The sequence below is a fragment of the Thamnophis elegans genome, chromosome Z (genome assembly GCF_009769535.1).
Source record: "Thamnophis elegans isolate rThaEle1 chromosome Z, rThaEle1.pri, whole genome shotgun sequence".
Taxonomy (NCBI): domain Eukaryota; kingdom Metazoa; phylum Chordata; class Lepidosauria; order Squamata; family Colubridae; genus Thamnophis; species Thamnophis elegans.
Genome location: NC_045558.1, coordinates 31565475 through 31590962, shown reverse-complemented (window position 1 = coordinate 31590962; position 25488 = coordinate 31565475). Strand labels below are relative to the sequence as shown.

The 25488-nt window shown below is 35.2% G+C and overlaps 1 protein-coding gene across 2 annotated transcripts in view; it reads right to left on the bottom strand.

Moving 5' to 3' along the window:
• The window catches only part of COL1A2 (collagen type I alpha 2 chain), a 53139-nt gene extending 29566 nt beyond the window's left edge, over positions 1-23573 (bottom strand). Inside the window, exons 1-21 of one of the 2 annotated variants that reach the window (XM_032235695.1) lie at positions 23336-23573; positions 19852-19862; positions 19366-19383; positions 18459-18494; positions 14664-14747; positions 13910-13966; positions 10295-10339; positions 8862-8915; positions 8375-8428; positions 7934-7987; positions 6841-6894; positions 6132-6185; positions 4677-4721; positions 4438-4491; positions 4293-4337; positions 3196-3249; positions 1882-1980; positions 1564-1608; positions 1353-1451; positions 285-338; positions 68-175 (exon numbers count right to left, since the gene is read on the bottom strand). In XM_032235695.1, the coding sequence (XP_032091586.1) occupies positions 68-175; positions 285-338; positions 1353-1451; positions 1564-1608; positions 1882-1980; positions 3196-3249; positions 4293-4337; positions 4438-4491; positions 4677-4721; positions 6132-6185; positions 6841-6894; positions 7934-7987; positions 8375-8428; positions 8862-8915; positions 10295-10339; positions 13910-13966; positions 14664-14747; positions 18459-18494; positions 19366-19383; positions 19852-19862; positions 23336-23405 (1194 nt within the window). In that variant the 5' untranslated portion in view covers positions 23406-23573. The remainder of the gene's footprint in view (positions 1-67; positions 176-284; positions 339-1352; positions 1452-1563; positions 1609-1881; positions 1981-3195; positions 3250-4292; positions 4338-4437; positions 4492-4676; positions 4722-6131; positions 6186-6840; positions 6895-7933; positions 7988-8374; positions 8429-8861; positions 8916-10294; positions 10340-13909; positions 13967-14663; positions 14748-18458; positions 18495-19365; positions 19384-19851; positions 19863-23335) is intronic. The other variant, XM_032235696.1, reaches the window with a different exon arrangement.
• Between the last annotated feature and the right edge of the window lie 1915 nt (positions 23574-25488).

Here is a 25488-nt window from a genome sequence, read left to right as displayed (position 1 = left end):
TGTGCACTACAGAATACTCCCTATTGATTTTCCCAAGCATTGTTTTTATGGTATGGAAGAAACTTACTCTTAAACCTGCAGATCCTGGCATACCAGAAGATCCAGGTTCACCGTTGGGACCTTTTTTGCCTTCCTCACCAGATGGACCAGCAGGACCAGCTGGGCCAGCAGGACCCTATGAGTGTAAAAGAGAGCAGAAAAGTCACTAGTTTGTTAACCCAGTTCACTTGGATGAAAAGCCATTCTGAAAATTAAAGATATTTCATGTCATTATTAATACTCACGGGCTCACCCTTGTTACCAGTTTCTCCCTTGGATCCAGCGGGACCAGGTTCACCCTAAAACCAAATAAAACACGATATCAGAGGAGAGTATTTTAATTTCTTCTCTTCTAAGTACACATTTTTCAAGAAGAACTGTAAGGTGAAAAGCGAACTTTAAAAATAACACACTAAGATGCTCGCCCATATCAATCAAGTTGATTCTGGTTTTGGATTACTGTTTGAATTTTAAGGGAGTGGGCATCTTTAAATAAATATTCTCTGCTCCTGCCTAATCATTTTAGCAAAATTATATTTCATTATACTTTGATTTATGGTAATTTCATAAAAATGGCTTTGAAAATGTATACATTCAGAGATCAGAAGAAAGAGATGAGTTGGGAAAAAATAAGAAATGTGGTTTATATACCATGACAGATAATTTAGCTAGGATGTGCTGAATATGACTTCAGCTAGTAGTGAACAACGTGACTGTGGGATTCTTTTAAATCCTTACAATTTAATGATAACCATATAAGTTTACAGTATGGACTTAAAATGTTAAATGGTGGAGAAATCTTGGTGGAAAATAGGATGCTTATACATTTAGGACATGATTAAGCAACAATAACCTAATAGAGGAGATTGTTTTCCCTATATATCATAATTGTACATAATCAAGTGGTCAGTTTATAGTGAACTTCTTTTCACTACATACCACAATTGTGCATAACCAAGTGGTCAGTTGTGAACTTGATTATAGTAGTTAATCAAACATGAAGAAACAATCACAAGGCCTCCTTCAAAAAATAGTTTGAAAGAATAGCGCAGAACATCATGAATTCTAGATTTAATAAATTATATATTTTAAAACTTTTTAAAGAGATGTGGTCATATTAAATCTAGATGCAGAATATTAAGGATATTGAAAATCTGTCAATTGTGCACCATTTATCCAGAAGATGCAGGCAGGCTTACAGAGTAGATGCAAGTCTAATAGCCAATTAAAACATTCAGTATTAAAACTGGGCACTTCAAACTTTGAAAAAGCAGCAAATACAAAAAGGTTTAAGTGCATTTAAGGCAACTTACAGCAAGTCCTCGTGCACCAGCTGCACCGGCGGCACCAGTTGGACCAGGTATACCACGAGGACCAGGCAAGCCAGGCGCACCAGACACACCAGGAAGACCCTGTCCAAAGAGAAAGAAAAAAAGGAAACCATATTACAATGCTAGGATTGTCTTCCCCAAGAGCGATCTTCCCCATAGGGAAATACATTGATTTCAATACAAGCATACGTACAGTAGCACCTTTAGCACCAGCAAGGCCATTGGCACCAGGGTTACCCTAAAAAAGAGAGCAAAATATATGTAATTAATTGATTTTACAAAAGTATAGGGTCATAATTTCATATTTGTTGGGTGCAGTTTATTCAACTAAAGCTACTCCCAGAATTCATACTGGCTGGGAGTATTCTGTAGTAATATTGTTGAAGCAGAATATCAAGTTGGAAATAGTTGCTCTAAAATAGTGCTTCTCAACCTCAGAAGTTTTAAGGCATATGGACTTCCCAGAATCCCACAGCCAAATTTATAAGGGCAGAGATTCTGTGTCACTTACAGCAGGACCAACAGGTCCAGCAGAACCGGGGAGTCCAATATCACCACGGGGGCCAGGAGGTCCACTTGGGCCAACATTTCCAGCAGAACCGACTTCACCCTGTCAGAAAGAGACCATGGACTAATCAGTTTTCAAAGACAGGATAACAGTATTAGACAGATGTGGTTTGTTTTAGTGCAAATTAGTGATAACTCAGTTTAAATTATCAGCACAACTCTAATTTAAAATCCAATTTAAGCTGCTAAATTTGATGCAAATGCCCATTTCTGCATAAATCTATTCCTTCACAGTCTTCCCATGCTCAGTGTTTTCAATGGGGCACCGTTTGGAGACTTCATCATGAATTTGTCTAACATCAGTAACATTTCTTTTTCCTTGATGGAGCTTTCCTATTCTAAAAACATTTGCTAGAATTGAGCCATTCTTGTTATAGTTTAGAGGACAGCTTAAAAGGTATTTATACACATGATTTTATTTTGATATAATTCTTGAAATTTAATGAAATTGTTAAGGGGGTAGATAAGGTTTAGGTGCTTTAAATCTATCAATTAGTAGAATGTATCAGTGGCAATATCACATTGTACCTATCAATGAGATGAAAAATTAATTATTACAGTCATTTTAATATTTAGTTTAGAAAAAATGTCATGCATATAACATTCATGCCTCAAGCATAGTATTATTTGAGAAATCAAAAACCAATAAATGTTTAAAAACATGTTTATATCCCTACATTTATATTTGTGTCATAGGAACTATGGCATTTTTAAAAAAGGGCTTTATACACAGGTAAATAATCTTAAATAATTGACTGATAGAAAAGCAAACAGAATTTTATGCAGCTCTTATTTTATGAAAGAGGGAGAAAAGATGGAACTGTGAAAAACAATTACCTCATTTCATTCCACCTTACCTACAATTTTAATTTTGAAGGATACATTACTAGAGTAGTGGCTCTAAAAAAATCAGTTACCAGATTTGGAAAGTTGATTAACCTAAATGTTTGAAATGGCTACCATTTGTTGTTATGATCACTGACAAGGCTGCTGTACATCAGAAGCGATGTAGTCAACCATATAATCTTCGAAGAAACTTTTAAAGATTCTTTAAAAATGGAGATACACTCATAAAACTCTTTTCTTCAAAAATATGAGACTAACCAGTTGACAATTGTTATAAGTTAGTAGCTGGAAATCCTCTATTTTCTTCAAAAACTATAAAGCTGTTAGATGCTTTACGTTTGAAAGTTGTTTGTTCTTGATGTATTTGAGGATCTTTTTTTATATATTTTATCATTCTGAAGCTTGTTCATACCTTGGCTCCAGGAGCACCAGGGAATCCAGAAGGGCCAGCAGGACCAATAGCGCCCTGCAAGATAAAAGACAAAATTAATGGTTAAATATCTACAGAACTAAATCACAGAAAACAGGAATTAAGTCTGGTACATTTAATGAGGTAGCTAAAATATACTTTATGCCACCCCATTCAATGGAATGGCATAAATATTTTTACTGAAAAAAAAAATTCACTAGCATTAACTTAGGAAAGAAAAAAACCGAGTGTGAAAAATGGTAAGAGAAGAAATGTGTTCTGAAATCATTTCAAAATATTTTTGAAGCAGGTGCAGCAGTGATGGGGTGGCACTGCCAGCAAGGAGAAGCTGAAATTGTCAGCTCCTTGAGGGCTTTGGAAGAATTTGTGGCTTAAAAAAAAACCTAGAGCTTTATATCTACTGAAATATCATGGATTGCAATATCATGTAGTACCGGTAAACCAGGTTCTCACTCAAGATTCACTACAATATATTGTGAACTACTAACAGAACCTGCTTTTACCCGAGGTTTGCTTCTGCAGACTGTATAGCAACTTAGATGGGTTCTCTGGTTACAGATGACAGACTAACTATACTAAACTAAAATCCACGTTGGGAAAATCAAGCAAAGTTAGTAGTGTATTAGGAGTTTGTGTAAAAATGTGATGTACCTGTTTAAAAAGTAAGATATTCTTTATAAATATGAAGGTGTGGTTGTAATCCAATTGTTCCTCAAATTATCCAGGAAGAAAACATGCAATTTTAGCTGAACAGTCTGTCGAAATTCCCTGAGAACAAGGCTTGATAATGTTTCATTTCCAAAATGCCAAGAATTAATACCTGTCTTAAACTGTGGTAATTCAAAATTACTCTTTAAATGTGGCTTTCATTGTTTTATACGACAATAAATATTATACAAATGAAAATCCTTGATACGCATTTGGAAATAACTGAAAATTGTTTCGAAAACTCCCTGTTATGCACCAAATAAAGGGCAGGTGAAGAGGTGAAATGGATTACAGAGATAGGCCCAGTAACAGTTCACTGATTGCATCATTCAAAGTAAGAACAGGTTGGATAGAAGATAATTAAGACTTACAGCAGGACCAACAGGGCCAGCGCTTCCATCACTGCCACGAGCACCCTAAAGAAAATAAATATAAATTTTAAATTCCTGGTATAAAATAAAATAATTACAACCAAAGAAAATAAACACCCTGTTGCCGAGGAATAAAATAACTTACAACAGAACCGGGAGCACCAACTCTTCCTCTCTCACCAGGAAGACCACGAGCACCCTGAAAGCAAAGTACACACAAATTATTTAATAAGGCATAGTGTAAGCATAAGAATAGTATCATGAAGTTTGTTTAATTTTCTTGGCTATCATTACTGGGGGCAATGCAACTGAGATTGATAAATGACGCTTTAGAATATTTGATAAATTTGATCCTATGCAAGTTATAAAAGAGAAAACACTTACAGCTTGTCCTGGGGTACCATTTTCACCAGCGGCACCAGGTTCACCCTATAAAGAGCAAATACACCTCAGATTACTATGGATATATTTTAAGAAGTGCTAGAAAATTTAGGCTGATGCTTCTAAAATCTAATGCAAAATCATCATCAATCACTATCTCCTTTCTTTGGGAATGACTCAATAGGTGGGTAATAATGTCAAATCCACTCTTAATCATCTGGTTCATTGGGCAGCTAACCATACGCTTAACAATATTAATATCAAACAAAGCTTTTTAATGTGATACTTAATTAAACATTTTCAAACCCTATTAAAAGGACACAATAAATACTGGCTGTTGTCCAGACAAACCAGTCAACCTAGAGTCTCCTAGCAATGGGAATTCCAATTTAGCCACATTCATATAAATGGGATATTTGTTTGAATGTTTTACTGGCTGAAAATTAAATATCACAGCTGATTGAAAGTTAAATGTCACATCTGGTTGACTAGATTAGTTCTCGACACAGTTTAATTAATATATAGTAATGTTATCCATTTGTTTTATCTGATGGATATTGAACTGATAAAGCAAATTTTACAACTTCCCTACAACTAGGATTCTCCTATTTATTTCAATGGAGAAACGAAATATATAACATAAGATGGATCTATACATAGTCATCACTGCATGTTTCCAAGAATAATATTACATAATCCAAATGCATACCTAATTTGTTAGGTAGGTATTTGGAGGGGTTTGATTTTGATGTGCCGCAGTTTTTAAGCTTTCAGTAAAAACAAATTAGTTTTAACTTGAAAAAAAGCCTCTTCAATAGATTTACAAAGGTTGTGATATAATTTAGGGAAAAACCAGGATATACTCTAAAAGTAATGTCTAGACAAACATGAGATGTTGTATAATTAAGTCTGATACACGGGGCCAATAGTTAATCCTGGGATCAATACATTGCAAGTTATATTTCTACCATCATTGTGTTTCCTAAACAAAATGGAGAAAGAACTGAATAAATTAATGAATATGATTACTTGCCAAAAAGGAGATCCAAGATATTTCATTCTCTGACTCTCTCCTTGCAAGATTTTTGAATCTTAATCTCAAGAATAAGTGGCAACCTGTTTATAATAACTTCCAAAGAACAGCCTTGCTCTTGCTTTTTTGTTTCTTAGTATCTAATTCTCATTCTGCATTGATCTAGTCACAAAATTCATTTGACTTTATTCTAAAGGAAGTAAATACATGATTGCAATACCATGTGTATATTTGTTGTTCATTCTCACTAAAATTATTTATATATAAATAATTCTGGAAAAGTAAAAATTTTGATGGCTTTTATTTTTTTGAAACAGGATTTGTGCTAAAATCTCTATCTTTTGCTGTGTCCCTTTGGGCTTTTACCTTGACTTTACAAGTTTCCAGTACATATTCTCAGAAACTATTTATAGTAATTATATTACCTTGTTACCGGCAGCACCAGGTTCTCCTTTGCGACCATCCAAGCCATTGTGTCCCTATTATATAGAAACATTTACTTTTATGAAATATAAATAAAAAATCTGGAACAATATTTTTTAAATGATAAGACATTCAAAGAGGGAAGTGTCCACACATTCTTTAGATGACACCTTCAACTTTATAATTTCACAGTCCCTCTGTTCACTCCTTTCTTCTATCCTGGATGCATGAATGGAATTTTATAGAAAGCATGAGCACTATCATTTCCTGTATTTCTTCCTTTCCAAGATAGCTGATTAGAATGGATTGTTGATGTGCCACTGAACTCTTTGCTGATGTTATTAGGAAACTAGCTCTTTAAACATTCTCCTGCTTAGTGTAGCTAAGTGGGGTTCCATAACCAATGGTTATAGTCAGTTCTGATCTGAATGAATGCTATTGCTTCTGACAGGTGCAGGAAATAGAATAAATGCCAATTCTCTTATTAATAACAAAGGCTGCACTTCATAGTTACAGTAAATATATTGCTTTCTGTATAATTGATGATTCTCTAATTCTAGTTTCTTACAGCAGTTCATGATGATAACATCTTCTATAAATGTGCTCTAAAACTTTGGGAGGTACTTGCACCTCTGAAGAACAGTTTTACATATTATCTTCTAAGGTGTCACTATTTTAATAGGTTCCCTTATGTCTCCATAAAACACTCACCCTTATTCCTTTGAATCCAGGCAGACCAGGAGTTCCAGGAAAGCCTCGAGCACCCTTGAAAATAACACAGGAGAATAGATTTAATTTGTGTAAATAACTTGTTTACGTATCAGTATCCTAAGGTAAGTTTACAAATCAAATATCTTATCAAACGAGGTTGAAAAATGTCTGTGCTTTTGTGGGGTTAACAATGCAAATATAAAAGTGTTGGTCAGAATGCTGATCCAGCCTCTCTATTTTCTGTTTCTACAAATCGTGTGAGAGAAGGCCAAACACCATTGTTCTGCTCAATTCTGAGAGGTTGTGAGTTCAACAAAGCAACTTTCTGAGATTTTAGAATTAAAACAATTATGCATGTAGTTTAGAGAGGGGTGTTTTCTTTTCCAGAAGTATTTGTGAGGTCTCCAGCTGTACTGAGTTGCTCTACAGGCAATATTGTTAGATCCAATATATGAGCATTGATCAGCATCACTGCAGTATGTACTGTAATTCTGGCCATGCAGAGGAAGTGGCAGATGGACAGTGAGTGGGCCAAGTTTCATCTCCTGCCAGCATAGCAAACCATTTATCAGTTTCATTGAGATAGTTACTGGTCCTTCCAAGTGTGAGTATCATATGTGCAAAACTGCCCAGATCTAAGTGGAACTATTTTTTTAAATTTCAAATAATACTGTCTGAAGAAGGTGTGATTTTATTCCTTTACCTGGAGATTGAAACTTTAATGTGGAAACAACAGAAAAGGAAGCAAAACTTAGTAGATTCAAAGAATGTGTTCTCCTACTGAACTGATGCTCCTCTTCTTCATAAATAGCCTTTAGCTGTTAATGATGATTACAGACTTGGAATATTGAGACATTCCTTCAGGATGGACTTTGGCTATCTTAAGCAACCCCTCTCCACCAATCAGTGGAGACATTAAGCCATTCTGAATGGGAATTCTGGAAGTTAGAGTTGAGCATAACTGAAAGCCATCAAAGAAAACTACCTTTGGAGAAAACTGTTCTAGAATTTCTGTCATTATATGAAATGATGAATTTAGTTATAAATAAAAATTATTTCACTCCCAAATATGGGAGTGAAATATAATATTCACCTGGGGTCCAGAAACACCTCTCTCTCCAGATCTTCCAGGTTTTCCAGGATGGCCCTAAGGAGGAGACAAAAGTTGACTTTTTAATGTGCAAATTAATTAAACCTGCATTTAAGAATATAAGCAGAACCTGGTCCATTTATTCCAGAAGTTTGTTCCCACAATAGCCAACCAAATGCCCAAGATAGTTGCTAGTCTCCCAGCAGATGGTTTTCAGTGCCATTGATCCCCATGACTTCCATGAATTGGTCTGAACAACTTTTGTTATTTGTTTCTAGGTTTCAAGAAGCATACATTTTATCTCTTCAAAGTTACTTCCTAAATATATAGGCAATTATTTTTTTGGTGTCATGAGATTATTCTGCGTATTTTACATAATACTATATCAAGCACACTATAAACTACATCTAGTGAAAATCATGGCTTGTATTCATGAATACTTACATCTTCACCAGATTTTCCAGGAGGACCCATTGGACCACGAGAACCTTGAGGTCCCTAGTGATAAAAAATAATAATTTTGAAACAAGGGGAATTAAGAGACGTCACATCTTTTATCCTTCATTCGAATGGTGACTTAACAAAATCAAAACCACAATTCTGAATCCTTTCTCCCTAAGATGGTTTCTAGATTTCGTGAGAGCATAGCTCCTTATTACGTAGTCCAATTATCCATATTCTTCATTTAAAACTATTCTTCAATTAATAAAAGACAATGCAGTGCAATTATTCTAGTTTCCTTTACAGCAAGATCTCATTTCTCCCAGGATATCTTACATATAATTTAGATTTGGAAAGAAAATTCATAAATTCCTGCAAAACAATGAGCAGTAGACTTATGCAGACTGTCAAAAGGGGCATGTTGTGGATGAAATGAAACAGTTGTTTAATAATTAGAATTACTCTTATAGTAGAACACTATTTTACTTACTGCTTGGCCAGGTTCACCAGGTTCACCTGCAGGTCCTTGGAAGCCAGGAGAACCCTACAATAAAAAGAAGGCATGCTATTAAATATTTATGAGAAAAAGGAAGTACATATCTCTCTATAATAAAGGTACCTGGAGAATAGTTTGGACAGATTCAATCAGTAAACATAGGGTCTAGTGACCCCACGATGATTTTTGGAAAACCTCTAATGGTCAAGCTGTGACCATGCGGAATTATTAGAATCAGAATATTAGCATTATTTAATAAATTTACCATATTTTTGGCATACAAGACACACCTTTTTCTTTCAAAAAAGAGCCTGAAAATATGAGTGCATCTTATAAACCGAATGCAGCATTTTTTGCCTCCTGAAACCCGCCCCCTTCACCAAAATGGCTGTGCATAGCCTCTAGGAAGCTTTTAGAGAGGTCCTGGGGGCTGGGAAGGGCAGAAATGAGCAAAAAACAGGCCGTTTTTTGCTCAATTTTACCCCCCTCCAGGCCGAGGAGCACTCTATAAGCTTCCTAAAGGCTATCGATGACCCTTTTTTATGAAAAACAGGCCCGTTTTTTCTCAACTCCCCCCCCCCCCAGGAGCACTCTGCAAGCCCCCTAAAAGCTATTCATGCCTTTTTTGAAAAAAAAAAGGCCCATTTTTGCTAAAAGGGACTGTTTTTGGGAGGTTTGCAGAGTGAAAAACCTTTTTTTAATTTGCTTTTTCAAAACCTTGGTGCATCTTATATTCCGGTGCATCCTATACTCCAAAAATATGGTATATGCTGTCCCTCTGAAGGTTCGAGTCAATTCTTGAGAGATTGAGATTGCTCTCCTCCCCACCACCTTACCAGAAAAAGAAGTAGGTGACCCAGAAACACCGATAATAAAGGAGAATGCTACTAATCTGTTTAGACAGAAGGAACCCTCCAAATTATTCCTATAATTTAATTGAGATGCCAAGAATTCATACTCAGGAAGGCTGTGACTAGGTCTTGCATTGTATTAAGCCGTGATTTGTTTTAATCACATTTTGTGATTCATACTGCGCTAAGCATAAACACTAGTTTACAAACTCCAGTGGCTAAATTTATACTGTGATAAAACTACACTATGGCTAAGTAAATAGTGTTAAGCCAGCCATTGCACACTTTATACATCCTAGGAATAGTTAAGCTTAAATGGGGAAGTAGGCAAAATAGAATAATCAAACAAGGATATGTTTTTCTACCATGGCAGAAAATTTAGATAAATTCTGTCATGTTATATTTGATCATCAATTGAGGAGTATAATATGGAACTTGCCAACGTGGAACACTGTGGTCACACTACAGGTAACAGAGTCATTCATATTGGCAACTCATGCTTTTGACAGTTGTAGCTTATGAAGCTCCTTTCCTACCAATAGGAGGGATCAATAGGAGGGATCAGAATATACTTACAGGGGCTCCATTGGTTCCAGGTGGGCCTCTAGGTCCCATTAATCCCTGAAAAAGGATATTTTAAAAGATAGAAGTCATATAAAATAAGACACTGAATAATCTCTCATGAAATATACAGTAATAATTTATCTAAAGCTGAAGTATAAACAAATAGTATTATTGGCATTAAAAATAGCAATGAAGGTTATATCTGAGGATTGTTGGATTTGAGATCCAACGTAACTGAAGACTTTGTTTACTGTAATCATTGAGCCATTTTAAAAAAAAAAAAAGCAAATATTGGCTTATTCTTTCTGTGTAATAGACTGTTATTACAGTATTAATGAAAATATTACATTGGTCTATCTAATTTGAATTTAAACACTACACTATTTTGGATTAGAGGAGAATTAAATTTGCATTTTAGTTTGGCTTTGTCTAAAAGAAAATAAATGCTTTTTTCCATCGTGGTATTATTGCATGATTCCCCTGTTGTTGTTGCTAATCTTACTGCTTACTACTTTTGAAGAATGAATATTTTTAATGGGAGAGTTTTTGATTTCACAAATTGTACACTTTGAGCTGGATTAGATATGCGTGGATCCCAGTGGATCTCACTCTGCTAGAAAAGCAAATCAACAGCAATAGTGTACTGTTTTCTAATAGTTCTTGTCAAGCATGATATGAGCTTGTCAAATATGAGAAAAAGTATATAAAAATGAAATGTAATAGCAACCCCAGAAGATGTATTGCAATTTCACACATATAATTCAGTAACGTGACAAAATTTTTGCCTTTTATCTATATTTATTTATTTCATCTATACCTAGAAGACTTTAATAGTTGGCTGGATGTCTGGCTTAAATATAATTTTTGTAACTGGCCCAAAGTCTTTTAAAAAATTGTTTTATAAAAAAAAATCAATAAAATTTCTCTCCCCTTTCCCTTTTTCTTTCCTGGCTGATCTGTATACTCAAAGATTTTTAGTTGTATGAACAAAAAGACAGAATGGTCTCCTAATCAGCCTGTAGATAGAAAGTCCTACATCATTGGGGTTTGACAATATTGAAAATACATCATAATAGGAAAGGACTCTTCAACTAGACTAACAGATGGTGCTGATAGATCAAAATTCCTTTTTTTCTCCAAAGCCCTATTAACTTTTTGAATCTTCTCTAAAGTTGAGAATTGGAAAATAAGTTTCTTCTGCAAGAATAAAACCTGTTTGGCTTATATTATAATAATAATGGGTGCAGCCAATTCCTTTCTCATTCTGCGCTTTTAGTATAAGAGATTAGACACTTTCATTTATTACATGTATGAACATAGTTTTTCTGATCCAGGAACTTTGGTTATATTTCCTAATAACTAGAATATGGCCTGGATCTGAACATTAATTAAAAGAGTCAGTCCAGCCTCCTTCCTTTATTCTTCTTCCTTGATTTGCCCCAAATCTCTCAGTGACATTGGAATGGGCTCTCCATACAATGTGGAATGAGATGCCAGGAAAGGGAGAAGCTGCTCAGGGATGTCACTCTGAGGTGAGATAACGTAAGGCTATTTCTCACATAGTCCTTGCCATGAAAGTGTTTCCAGTTCCCTAGAGATGCTAAGTTTAGTGGCCACAGGTAACGGAAAGGGAGAAAGCATGAATATTTTTTTTCTTTTTGTGAACTTTCCTAAGTGTATTTATGTTAAAGTTTACATTTGTAAAAGACAAGCCTAAGTAAAGAAATATTAATATTCTCTCCCTTTCCCCCCAGCGGGCCATGCTTCCTATTATGCCTCTTGTTCTATAGATTGAGCTGATATTATATTATATCACTTGTGACAATATTTATTTATTTTGTCTTTATTATTTTTTAAATAAATAATTCAAGGCGGTGAATACATATTCCTCATTCTATTTTCCTCACAACAACACTGTGAGGAGTGGTTATGAGAGAAAATGGCTGCCCCAAAGTCCCCTAACTGGCTTTCAGGCATAAGACAGGAGTTAAAATCATTGTTTCCTGGTCTGTAGCTTGGTACTTAACTGCTAGATAAAACTGGCTTTAAATATACTGGATTAAGTAATAAAAACTTTTAAAAAGTTAAATAGATTATGTTTATCTTCAATGAGATCCAAGAGGTCACATCTACTGATACATTTTACTATATGGAAGGCCATCCAGTTCAGTCCTTTCTAATAAATGACAAGAATTGCGGTATTCTTAGTGTTCCCTGAGCTTGGTTAGGCACTGACTACCTAGTTTTGTAATGAAACATCTACATGAAAACAACCAAATTGATGTTCACCTGAGAACATCAAGAATCTCTTCCATCGGAAGAATATTTTAATGCAATAGAGAATAAATTTCATCTGACAATCTCATTCCAAAATATGTAGACAAAAGGAGATGGGTGAAGTTCATAAACTAATACAGATTTCCCTGTCTTTTGCCTTCTTAGTAAATTGAGAGTTTATTTGGGGATTTTGAGAGTCCTGATGCATATGAAGGCCACTTAGTTGGGGAAATATACATCTAAAAACTGTGTCTGTGTTTCCAATTCCACCTTATGTTATTACTGCAAATTTTAGAATATGACTATGCACCAAATGGCATCACCACTGAATGTATGCCACATCATAACATAACTTGGCTGGCTAATTTAGAAGATTAAATTTATGTTCCAATTCATTGGGATATTTCTTTAATTTGATGATCCAATTTATTAGGGCATTTCTTTAAACATATGTATGAAAGGAAACAAAAAATATCTGTAAATAAACCACCAAGCATGAGGAAAGTTGAAGACAACTGGTAACCATAATATCATTGCTCAAAAGCTTACTTATCACAATCCCAACACTACATATGTCTTTCTGGTCAAATAAGTATAGATAGCATTACGTATAGGACATGATTCTAAGCCAAGTTATTGACTTTTTCTGAATTGAATATTTTGAAGCAATGCTGGCTTCCTGTTTTGGGGGTCCTTTGGTATAATACCCTTTCCTAATCTAGAAAAAGCAAAATATGTACATTAAAAATTCACTTCTTGTACTGCTTTGGGGATCTTTTGTCTAGATCTTGCATCTCTTAACCAAGTATTATCTTTTCTACATTATTAATGAGTGCTGTTTTCTCATAGGTTCATGTGTTTGTAACATATAAGAAGAGAAATGCAGTATTAGAATTTGGTATCAAAACTACTTCAATATTTGGAACACTTATGAAAGTGGGAATCTCTTAATGAAGGGATGCAAAGTTCATTGACTCACAGTGAACAGAAGTGTTATATGCATGGTTTCATAGTATTTCTAGATAGATTTCCATAAATTCTGCAAATTCCTAGATTTCTGTAAATTCAGCTGTTGAATACCACAATTATACAAACTTTTGCTCGGTAATACTTAATTTATTTTGTAGAGGACAGTTTTGACTCCTGTACACCCAGCCAAACATGGTTTGGATTCTAATGGTATTTGAAAAGCTAAAATGGGCTCCATGGTTCACTAATCTAATTTATGTTGAGTTGCATCACAGAGCAGAAATGCAATATTGGGAAGCCTTGCTGCAGATTTCATTTTGCCTTGTTGGAAGTGCCCACTGAATACAATTTGGATATGTGTGAAATGAAACATTTGCTTACCATAGGTCCGGGGCCCATATCAGCTGATTTGGACATGTCATATTGAGCAGCAAAGGTCTGTAAATGAGTAAGAGCAGATATCAACATGACTAAGAAGAGCTGTTTTGAACTGGCATTAATTGTACCTCAAGTGCTTTATACTTATTTTAGTGTATATTAAATGTAATTACATGGGAAAGGGGATGACAACTTCACCCTACTAAATGGTATTACATTTCTTATTTCTATCATAAATCATCATTCATCATAAATATTCAACATTACTTTCTGGGATTTTGAAAACTCAGCTTATCAAATGGATCTTAAATGAGTAGAGTGAAGGAAGACTGAAGACTGAAAATAGAATAGAATAACAGAGTTGGAAGGAACCTTGGAGGTCTTCTAGTCCAACCTACTGCTTAATTAGAAACCACTATATCATTTCAGACAAATGGTTGTCCAATCTCTTTTTAAAAACTCTTAGTGTTGGAACATTTACAGCTTCTGAAGGCAACTTGTTGCACTGATTAATTGTTCTAACTATCATGAAATTTCTCCTTAGTTCTAGATTGAAGAACAATATAGTGGTTGTTCTTTAAATGTTTCTAAGCTACCTGAAGCGCATATACATATGAAAAGATGCCTTTAAATGTATACTTCATGCTTTTAAAAGAAGTCACAAAATAAGTCTTTTGTCACTTCTTTGGTGCTATATAAATATTTATCCTTAGACATTAGATGCATTGTCAGTAAAATAAAAAGTTGGAAGCCTTACTTCACCAATACCAGGAGGTCCAGGGGGCCCTGGAGGACCTCGTGGACCATCTTCACCATTTCTGCCTGGTGGACCTGCTGGACCCTAGGAGAAAAATATATTACATCAATCAGTTACAAAGCAAAACTGAAAAAAAAAACCAATTAGGGGAGACTTCATAACTTCATACGATATTGCTCAACGCAAAAGGTCGGTCCCTTAGCTTCGCAACTTTTGTAAGTTGCAAATATCCAAACTTCATGTTACATTATACTTCAAGGAGACTGGAAGATTAGGGATGTAATCCCAGGCATGACATTTTAGCAGGAAATCATACTATGATCAATGGTATTGCCTCCCAAGTAAATGAGTGTAACTGTTTGACTGAATCCCTAGAGGCTTTAGTACATGGATAATTTTATCTGGGCGTTTGATATGACTTAAAGCTACATATAGATGGTTGTCTCAAACTTAGGATGGCTTATGGCAGCATAAGAAAAAGAAACATTCCCGCTATCTTGGGAAAGTTAAGGATATCAATCTTTTCCAGCTATGTCTGTTTTACACTTCCCACAATTCTGAAGCAATGGGACAAAAGGAAAATGCTCTAGGGATTTGAAATATGTAATTTGAGCTCATTTGGTGGCTATTACTTTAGAAACTGGAATAATTATGAAGATAACATCTGAACATCTCATGATAAACATTATAATAATCTTTAACTATCATGATGTAAGAAAATGAGCCAGCCCTATATATTCTTTTGACCCTGCAATTTATGTGCATTCATTCCTAAGTGTAACTTAAGAAGTGTCTCTTAGATATTTGAGCAAATTGTTCTGCTCCCACAAATCATACATATTTCATGTATAACAGCAGGAACGATAGTACAGGTGGTCTTTGACTTATGACCATAAGTGATTCCAAAATTTCTATTGCTAAGTGGGATAGTTGTTAATTTGCCCCATTTTGTGACCATTTCTTGCCACAGTTGTTAAGAGAATCACCACAGTTGTTAAATTAATAACACAGTTGTTAAGTGAATCTGGCTTCCCCATTGACTTTGCTTGTCAAAAGATCACAAAAGGGGATCAAATGGCCCTAGGGCACTGCCACCATCATGAGTCAGTTGCCAACTATCTGAATTTTGATCATGTGACCATGGGGGCTACAAGGATCATAAGTGTGAAAACTGGTTGTATGTCACTTTTTTCAGTGCCATGGAAACCTTGAATAGTCACTAAGTGAACTGTTGTAAGTTGAGGACTACTTGTATACATTGTATTTTCCACTGATAAAGCTCATAGCCAATAAAAATATATGTGTGTATTCTATTAGCTGATTAATATTATTCAGACTTGTTAGTTTAACAAAAAAAAAACTATTAAAACATTTAATCAAATATTGAATTCACTTTCATAATGACAAGTTGTGTCTGTTTGCCACAATAAATGGAGATTATATCCTAGCATATTGAAAATGTGCCTAACTAATAATTACAGCATTATTTACTAATAAATGTGTACATTGAAATGGAGCATAATAATATCACATTAATGGAACTTAATGGACTTCTGCATATCTATGAACAATGCCCACCTTTTATTCCAAAAGGAGAGGCGGAATGTATACAAAAATTCTCTTAAACTAACTATGACCTAAAGTAGAACTTAACAAATATCATTGTATTGTCTGATAGAGTAAAAATGACTTACAAAATAATACTATGGTGTTTTTGGATCCTTAGTAATTTATGCTGCAGCTTTGCAATATCTGCACTGCATAGGACCAGGCTGATTTGAAAGACTTTTCATCAGACTGTTAGTTTTAACACTGAGATAACTTCCATCTCAGACAGAATCATGATGTCTGAAAGACTTGGGAAATATGTCTTCTTTTACGGTTAGTATTTAAAGAAAGTAAGTCATGGGGGCGGGGAAGAGCCCTGATGGAATGTTAAGCTAAGACACTTGCATGGCACATTATCATCACTAAATCTATTCTGATGTGACCCATTTAGCTAAGTGCATGTTCCTAAGTGCTTCAAAAAGTTTGGTAACACCTATTCTTAAACTTGGAGGGAGAAGAGTTCTTGTCAGGTTACTTCTGGGCAATTGTTTGAATACAAATATTATTAGCTTACACACACTAAATACCAAAACATTGGTGCCTATTTCAATGTTAGCTAATTAAAATTATGAAGGAAGAACATACCATAAGTGATTCTAGACTAATAGCTAGTATTCCGTGCTAATTAGGAATTATGGGAGCTGCACTCTTAATACATATGAAAGGTACTGGATTGAGGGTGATTGACCTAAACATATTACCTTCTTATGTTGTATCATAGTCATGTTTAACATTGCATGTAGCAAATAATGCACCTATGTATTGGATATATATATATACCAGTATCACATACTATAGTGGAAAGCCATGCACAATACACGCACACACACACAAACACACACATACAGAGTTATAGATAAAATATGTATGGTTTAATATGTGATGAAGAGCTGCTCCCTTCATCTGTTGTTTTACAATATGAGGTTATTTTCTGCACATCAATCAATTAGCCAAATAGGAATAAAACTTCTATTTTACTTGCTGGTGGCTATGGGAGTCAAAAACACCAGAAGATACCATGCACAGGGGTGCTGGATTAAGAAATATATCATAGAGATGAGCTATAACCTAGTTTAAGGAAGCAAAATTAGACTGTTTTACAGTGTCTCCCAAATTATTATGGTATCTATGTTAATGATACTGCAGCTACATTAAGCCACAGAATTTCAAGATAAAAGGGAACTGCTTTAAATTGAATTAGTTGTGAACAACAGTTGACAATATTAACATAATAATATTGACACTGACTGGCAGGAACTGCTGTCAAAAGTTTTATATATGACTTTTTCCTGTCATAATGGGAATGCCAATAATTAACTTTCCATCTTTTTTATATAATGCATTTTGAACTAGGAACTTTATGAATGTATGCTAAGAAAAATGAGGCTTTGTCACTGTAACATGTGAATTTTGTAGTGATATTTTTAGTAATGAATGAAATGTATGAAAATGTATCTAATTCTTTTATATTTTTGTTCATCCCATCAACCTTCATTAATTAATTAAATTATAACAAACAGAAACCTATAAAATAGGTAAAAAATTATCTGTAAGTGTAGTTTTGGTAAAAACTGTTTGAAAAATTCTGGACATTGATATAGGATTTGTAAATAATACATTTGTGTAATTGACTTTTCAAATTATAAAATTAAGACATCTGCTGTCCCAATTTTGACCTAAAATTGAATATTCCCCTCAGATCTCTATATGCTTCCCTAAATTATACTTGCTTTTCCAAATAAATTCATTCCAATCTACATAAGAATAACTCTATTGAAGTGACTTGTATAAGGAAATATACAGGCATACAAATACATCCGTGTAACAAGAGTTAATGGGAAAGGTTTAGCTACAGCACATAAAAGACAGGTGGCCAAAACAGGTGATTAGGTAGACCAAAACCTTATTTAATGCCATTAAAAATCCTCAGTGAAGGGCACTGAAGCCTCATTTATATAGCATTGATCCAACTCTGTAATTTCAAATTGCCAAGATATTTAAAGCACATGTGAGTGTATATGTGTACACATACATAAATACATACATACACGATTAAGACTCAGTTTTGGAAAACTGTGATTAAGATGCAACATTAATACTGTCATTCTAGAAATTTTCATAGGGCAGATGATTATATTTTTTCAGAATGATTCAGATGTTATACAGTCACAGGAATACAATCTTTACCCTTTCTCCTCGTGGTCCTCTATCTCCTCTTGGACCCTGAAAAAGCATAAATAAAGAATCTTAATTAGAAATGAATGTTCAAATAATTATTTACAGAATAATGTAATATTAATAATAACTATTTGATATTAAACATGCAATAGATTAAAAAGCTACTCTCTTAGTATTACTAAAGATAGTTCTCAATCTAATTCAAGAATCAGGTTAACAAACTAATAGATTACTTTTAAATTTTTGTTAAAAAATGAATAGTGATATATATGAGAAAAACTCTACTTTGTTACTAGGAAGTTCCAATCATTAGACATCTGGTGTTCATTTATTGCATATTTAATCTTCAAAGCAGTTGAATATATTTTAAATCATTAAATTAAATTGGTATTTTAAATGATTAATTATATGCTTGCATTTCCAGCCATGCTCCACTTATTGTTGGATGCCAATACATCAGAAATTCCACTCTTCATGCTGGAGCATAGTTTCAATGAAGTGTGTTTTTATTAACAATTGTTTAAGAGGAACCACATGAGACTAAATATGAATCTCAATAGTAATCTAACAATAGTAGTATAACAGAGTTGGAAGCGACCTTGAAGGTCATCTAATCCAACCTCCTGCACGAACAGATCTTATACCATTTCAGACAAATGGTTGTCTAACCTCCTCTTGAAAAGCTCCAATGATGAGACACCCACAACTTCTGAAAGCAAACTATTTGTAATATACCTATTTTGAAGAAAAATATTTTCTCCCAAATACTGATTCTGTGTTTGAATTCATTTTAAATTGCTTTCAGTTTAATTTTGTACTTTAAAAAGACTCACTTGTGCCAATTCTACTTTTCTGCATCAGTTGCCCTTTAATCTAATCTACAATTCTTATATAAGAATTTTCTAAAATTGCTTACCCTCCGTACTTCCGTTGCCTAGAAAGAAATAAAAATGAATTTAAGGAAAGTATTAAATAATGTTCCATTCCAGATGCTAGAATTAATCATTATTATATGCAAAGAAGCTTTATCAATTTCAAATTTGAAATGATAGAAAAATTAAGTTAGTGTTACAAAAGTTAGGTATATTAAAAAGCAAACCTGAATTCATTCATGCTTTACAATCCTAGAGCAAAATCCAGCAAGGAACACCAGAAACTGCTATCCATGCAATGTGACACTTGCATTCACCTATGAAAGTACTTTTTTTTAAATTATAAGGACAGCCCACTAGGAAATTAGGGGTGGGTATATTTGGGGCAATACCCATGAAACCTAGTAATTAGCTTTCCCATGCACGTTTTGAAAACAGTAGTTAGTAAATGGCCATGCTCCCCCTCCAAAAAGAGTTTGTCTGGTGTTTCTATGTTATGCTCTACTGTATTTTAATATAATTATACTGACCTCATTTACAGCTGGAAAAAAATAACAAGAAGAAACAGATAATTAATATTATTTGGCAAATTGTTCTGTATTTGAAGTGCTATATTTTACACTGTTACATGCAGGATTGTAGGAAATACAAATATGTCTTTCTTTTTTTAGAAAAAGCTTATTTAGTAATGATTTTCACAGTTTATTGCTCACAAAGGATTTTGACTCAATTGATATGTTTAATAAAATGCACTATAACACCAAAAACTACGTTTGAAATTCTATAGAAACTCATAAACTCAGGTAGGTCTTGAGTTAGCAAACTTATTCATATTATTTTCTTTTTAACTACTCTTTTTAAAATTGGGAAACAGCTTCACACCACATTTTCCAGGCATATGAAGGCCAGGATTCCCAAAACCAATTGGTTTTGACTTTTGTCCAAATTACTTTTCCAGATGTAGATTGTGATGTGGCATCAAGGAGATGCCAGTTGTTTCTATAACGAAGTCCATCTAAGTTTGTAAAAAACTTCTAAGTAGATCCCATACTGTTGAACATACTTCATTGTCATCTAATGTGTTTGAAATGCCTACATTCTAGTTTTGCTCCTTTGTTTGGGCTTTTGTTTTATAATTAAATAGCTAAATCTCAGTTTAGCACAAAAATAGAAACTACAAGAAACTATAAGAAACTATATTTTGCTATATTACATTTTCCACACATTTGTCTCTGGCTACTGGGTGATATAGCTAAACCTGGATTACTGGGGGTGGGGGGAATGAGAAGTTTTTCTGACAAGAGATTCCTTGGGATCTTGTAATGCTATGTACCAAATCTATACCATCATGTATGTATGCATGCATGCATGCATGCATGCATGTATGTATCTATCATGAAGTCATTGTGTTAGGTTCATCTAGCAGAATTAGGTAATTCTGCTTAGTTACTCAAAGAGAATCCATACTAGGTAGCTAGTTTAAAAAAATGTTCAGACATCTTACTCCGAAATAAGCTGAATTTTACTCAGTGGGCCTTTTTTGGCAGGTCATTCACTGAAGTAAGCCCACTGAGTTCAGTAGTATGTAATTCCAGGAAAATGCCTGTAAAATTACATTCTAAGTGTATTTAGGTCGACAACCTAATTCTACACTTCAGATAACTTCTCGAAAGAAAAACCTATCATTCTCCTTCTCCTTAAGTGTGTAATTGTTATTATTATAAATAGTGATAATGGCACATTACTACAGTATTATGCTTAAAGTTGATAACTGATATGAATCAGATTATTGCTTCATAGCGGAAGTAACTAATTTAGCAAATTCTAATTATCTCAAGTATATATATAATTACTTCGGTGAAAGGATAAATTGTAATTATGGTTTTGGTCTGGTGTCTGAATAAAGTTACATATTGTTTTTGAAAAACTGATGCTTGCAAATAAAACCTGAAGCTAAGGAGAACTAAATGGTAGAAAGAAATACTAATTGGTTGGAAAAAGTCACTTTTTCTCCTTGCCACTAGAGGACATCCTATAGACCTAATACTGTAGAACAGAAGCAAACTGATAATGTTGCCATTAAAAAAACCCACTGCTGAATTCAGTGGTGAATAATTATCAGTAATAAAGAATTGGGCAGTAAAAGATTCAGCAAACTCTTCAATGTTGAATAATTTGCAGAATTTCTTACTGCCAGTTGATTTTACTAGATCTAATTATCTTCTTGAAATCATGGCAATCTGCTCTTCCAAAACAAAGTAAAGCTGCTTGGGTCTGTTTCCATATAAATTTCTTGGCATTAGTATGGAAGTAGTTTGCTGTTTCTTCTCCAAGTTATTTTGTTTTCTAATTTTCTAGTCTCACTTACAGTCCAGGAATTTCAGATAATCCTTAGTCAACTAAGTTAACTAAGGCCAGATATGGTCATAGCTAGGATCTGCATTATTCAAAATGAAAAGTGTTTTTAAAAAAATAAAAATTGGAGAATGGATGTGTTAGTGAGCATCAGGAACATAACATTCGTTCATGCATACCTAAACTCACTGCTCTGACAATTTTTGAATTATGCAGTAATTCTGATGTTTGTCTACAGTACTAGAAACGAGGCCCATAGAAGATAGGAGTTATATTTTGTTAAAATTTTGTTTGGATATGGCAATTCCAAATTTAAATCTATGCTAGTTTACTTGGAGACCTCAACAAATTAATGTTAATTTTACTATACCAAGATAAAGAAGTAGTTATTGATGTTCTGAAATTAATCTGGGAGTAATTGCTAGTATCACATTTTATTGTCTTTCTATAATTTACTAAAAACCAGATACTTCTTATTAATATTATATGCTAGAATATTATTTATAAGACCATTTAAAATCTCATAGTAAAATCAATCTCTGAGCTTCATAAAATGCAATAACTAAAATATCTGTCCCTCATATAAATTGGGTTCCTAATAAAAATATCAGGAAACACTTTTACTGGGTGGCCCTTTATCAAAAGAATTTTCTTTCTTGTCAAGAAAAAAATACCCTGAAAGAACTGCTGACAGTCCTTTCTTTGTTTAGGAATATTACATTCAACAAAATTTTCTTAATTAAATTATTTACAAGCTCGGGGATACTTACACTCTTACCTGCCCTGCCCATGTTTCCCCCCTAGAGGGAGCTCTTAGAGCATCTTCAGCAACTTCAGTAAAGATTATGTACAACGCCCTAGAAGGCGAACTGTTCTTAAACATTTGGTCACCTCTTGTTTTCTAAATTCCTTACATGGTATAACGAAGATGATAACAATAATGTTAGCATTTATCTGTAGAAGTTCGTTTGTCCAAGTTAATCTAAATGCAAGTCGTTTCTTTTTATTCCTACTTCGGATTTGGGTTCCGTTTTATGTTCCAACTCTCATTTCTAAACCAGAGGAGGAGCGAGGGGAGACTTCTTGGCTTTTGGCCAGGATTTCTTGATCTAAGCCAAGAAAAGCAGGAGGAAAAATTCAATACGTTTTAAACCAATTTAAACTGTTCGTTGCGTCCGTCCGAAGCAAGAAGGCGTTTTGTCAATTTTAATCATTGCAAAGAGATAATTAAGATATCCCAAAGGTGCTTTTTCAAGAAACAACTGGACTTTCTAGCTTTTGTTTGGACACGTTTCCTTCCTTCTTTCTTTCTTTCCTTCCTTCCTTCCCTCCTTCTTGGATGAGAAGCGAAGCGTCTTCAAAGAAAAACCAGAAAGTCCAATTGTCTCTTTAAAAAAAAGCACCGTTGGGACAACCATAACTTGGATGAGTGAGAATCTCCATAGACATAAGATATCCCAACTACTTACACTAGAGCAGCTTGTCCGAATGGCGCTTTACCAGGGCAAATAGTGTTGGGGCAAAAACAAAACACCACCGGTGGGATATGTCCAGAACTATTTGAAATAGTTTTTTCAGTAGTCCAACCCCAAGTCAGTCTTCTTTTCTTCAATTTCCCCGCTCCCCACCCTATTGCAAATAAGACCCAAAGGCACTTACATTGACTGGTTGCTAGGCATGAAGTTACTGCAAGCAGCAACAAAATCCGTGTATCCACAAAGCTGAGCATGTCTAATTGCTAGACATGCAGACTCCTTGTGTTTCTGAGTCCCTGGGTGTCGATGGTGAGCTTTTATCTAAGGGACGCAGGCATACAGTCGTGGGGCGCGTAACTCCAAACTTAGCAGAAACCTGCTGCCCGGGATGCTAAAATAATAAAGCCCTCAGTGGCCCTATTTATATGGCAGGAGTTTCTTTGCTCCGGCAAAGCCGTGGAACGCGCCTCAGCCAATGGGAGATTAGCAAAACTGGCTAGTGGGTGAGGGTGGGTTACGACGAGCCGTGGTCGTCACGTGACCTCCCCCCTTTCTAACCTATCCCTTACTTTGGGATCTGGAGATGGAGAGGGGAGGAGGCGCGAGAAGAGCGCGCACGCCTCGATGATGGGCGGGGGAGGCAGAAGGGGGAAGGGAAGGTGGGCTGCTTGGAGTAAAGGGGCCGGGCAGGAGGTGGGAATGTTAAATTGATTCCATTCTTTTTGAGGACGTGGACATTTTGCAGCTTTACAAAAGAGAATGTGGCGCTCTCTCTCTCTCTCTCTCTCTCTCTCTGTGTGTGTGTGTGTGTGTGTGTGTGTGTGTGTTTCTCTCTCTCTCTCTCTCTCTCTCTGTGTGTGTGTGTTTCTGTGTCTGCCTGTTTCTCTTTCTTCCACTTTCTTCCTACTCCTCGCACTTATCGTCTCTAGCCTTTTGGGCAAATTGAAGGTTGCAGGGCAGGCTGCGGAGCCCTCCGCCGCGTTCAAAAGGGGAGCTGTCCAGGTTCTACCATCAACTGAGGCATCCAGGCGGAAGCTCGATGGTTTCGACACTGCAAAAACTGCTTATTTCCCCTCCTTACTATCCCCCCCCCACCGTCCCCTTCTTGTACGAAGATTCCCTTCACCAATCGAAGCCTTTCTCTGGTAGCCCTGCCAACCCAGTTCCTTCCTCAAGTTCACTAGGTGATGGAAGCTACTTTGAGACACCGCCAGTTTGGAATTTCTGCCCAAAGGAAGGTGGGCAAGGAGAGTTGGATATTTGGCACTTTTCTGGACGCCCACATGGCTATACTTCCCAGCTATGAAGTGGTGCTTGCTGCTGTTCCTGCAATATTTTGTATCACCATTATTTTGTCTAGGTAACCTTATCTTACCTCTTGCAGTGTTTTTATATCAGGGTGTTTGTTCATGACTCACATAAACAATATATCATCATCATTATCATGCTTTCTTCTTCTGAGAAGATTTTTCCTTTTTTACATTTAACAAGAAACAATCTGTGGCTTCCAAACCCCAAATTGAGGACAACAGTTTTCAAATAACCTAGTCTAAAGATTTATATGTAGGTATGCAAATATCCAAACACACCTATGCACATGTATACATAACACTTCATTTTTTTACGTTCTCCACTCTCTATGGTTTTGTAGTTATTTTAGCGGAGCTCCTTTGCCACCAGCTCTCTCTTCTGAGAGTATTTTAATTGGTTTCTCCTTCCTACAATTAAATTCTAATCTTCTCATTAGACAGTATATAAGACTTTGAAATTGAGTTATGATCTCTTTTAACCCCACAAACAATCTACTCAAGTTGGTTGATAATATTACAATTTCACAAGTAGTAAAATGTGAGATCAAGAAATAATCCACTTATAATTAAGGTTAAGGAATATTTTTTCTTAGTCTGGTTTCATTTCATAGTCATGCTGTGTCCTGCTATACTTTTGCCTTATTTGTGCCTGTTTTTTCCCCCAGAGGGAGAAGGGGCTTCAACTAAATTTCTGCTCACTTCTAAACTCATTAGATTCCAAGGAATCTTGCCTCCAAGAAAGCATTTTAAATGTTAAATGTAAATCTCATTCCTCCACAGCTTCCTAAGGTTGCCTTGCTGTCATCACAATCTCTGATACCCCAATTTTCCCATTGCCCTCCCCCCTCCGCCCACCTGCTGCCTTGTCCGGTGGCTGACGTGGTCTTTCTTCCTTGCCCAGCTTGCTTCCACTTGATGGGGCGTGACTTCCTATTTACCCCTTCTTGGAAAGTCAGCTGCATTGGCATGTATCTCAAGATGGAAGCTTGGGTTGGCTGATCTACTTCCAGAGCAATGTCTCCCTCTC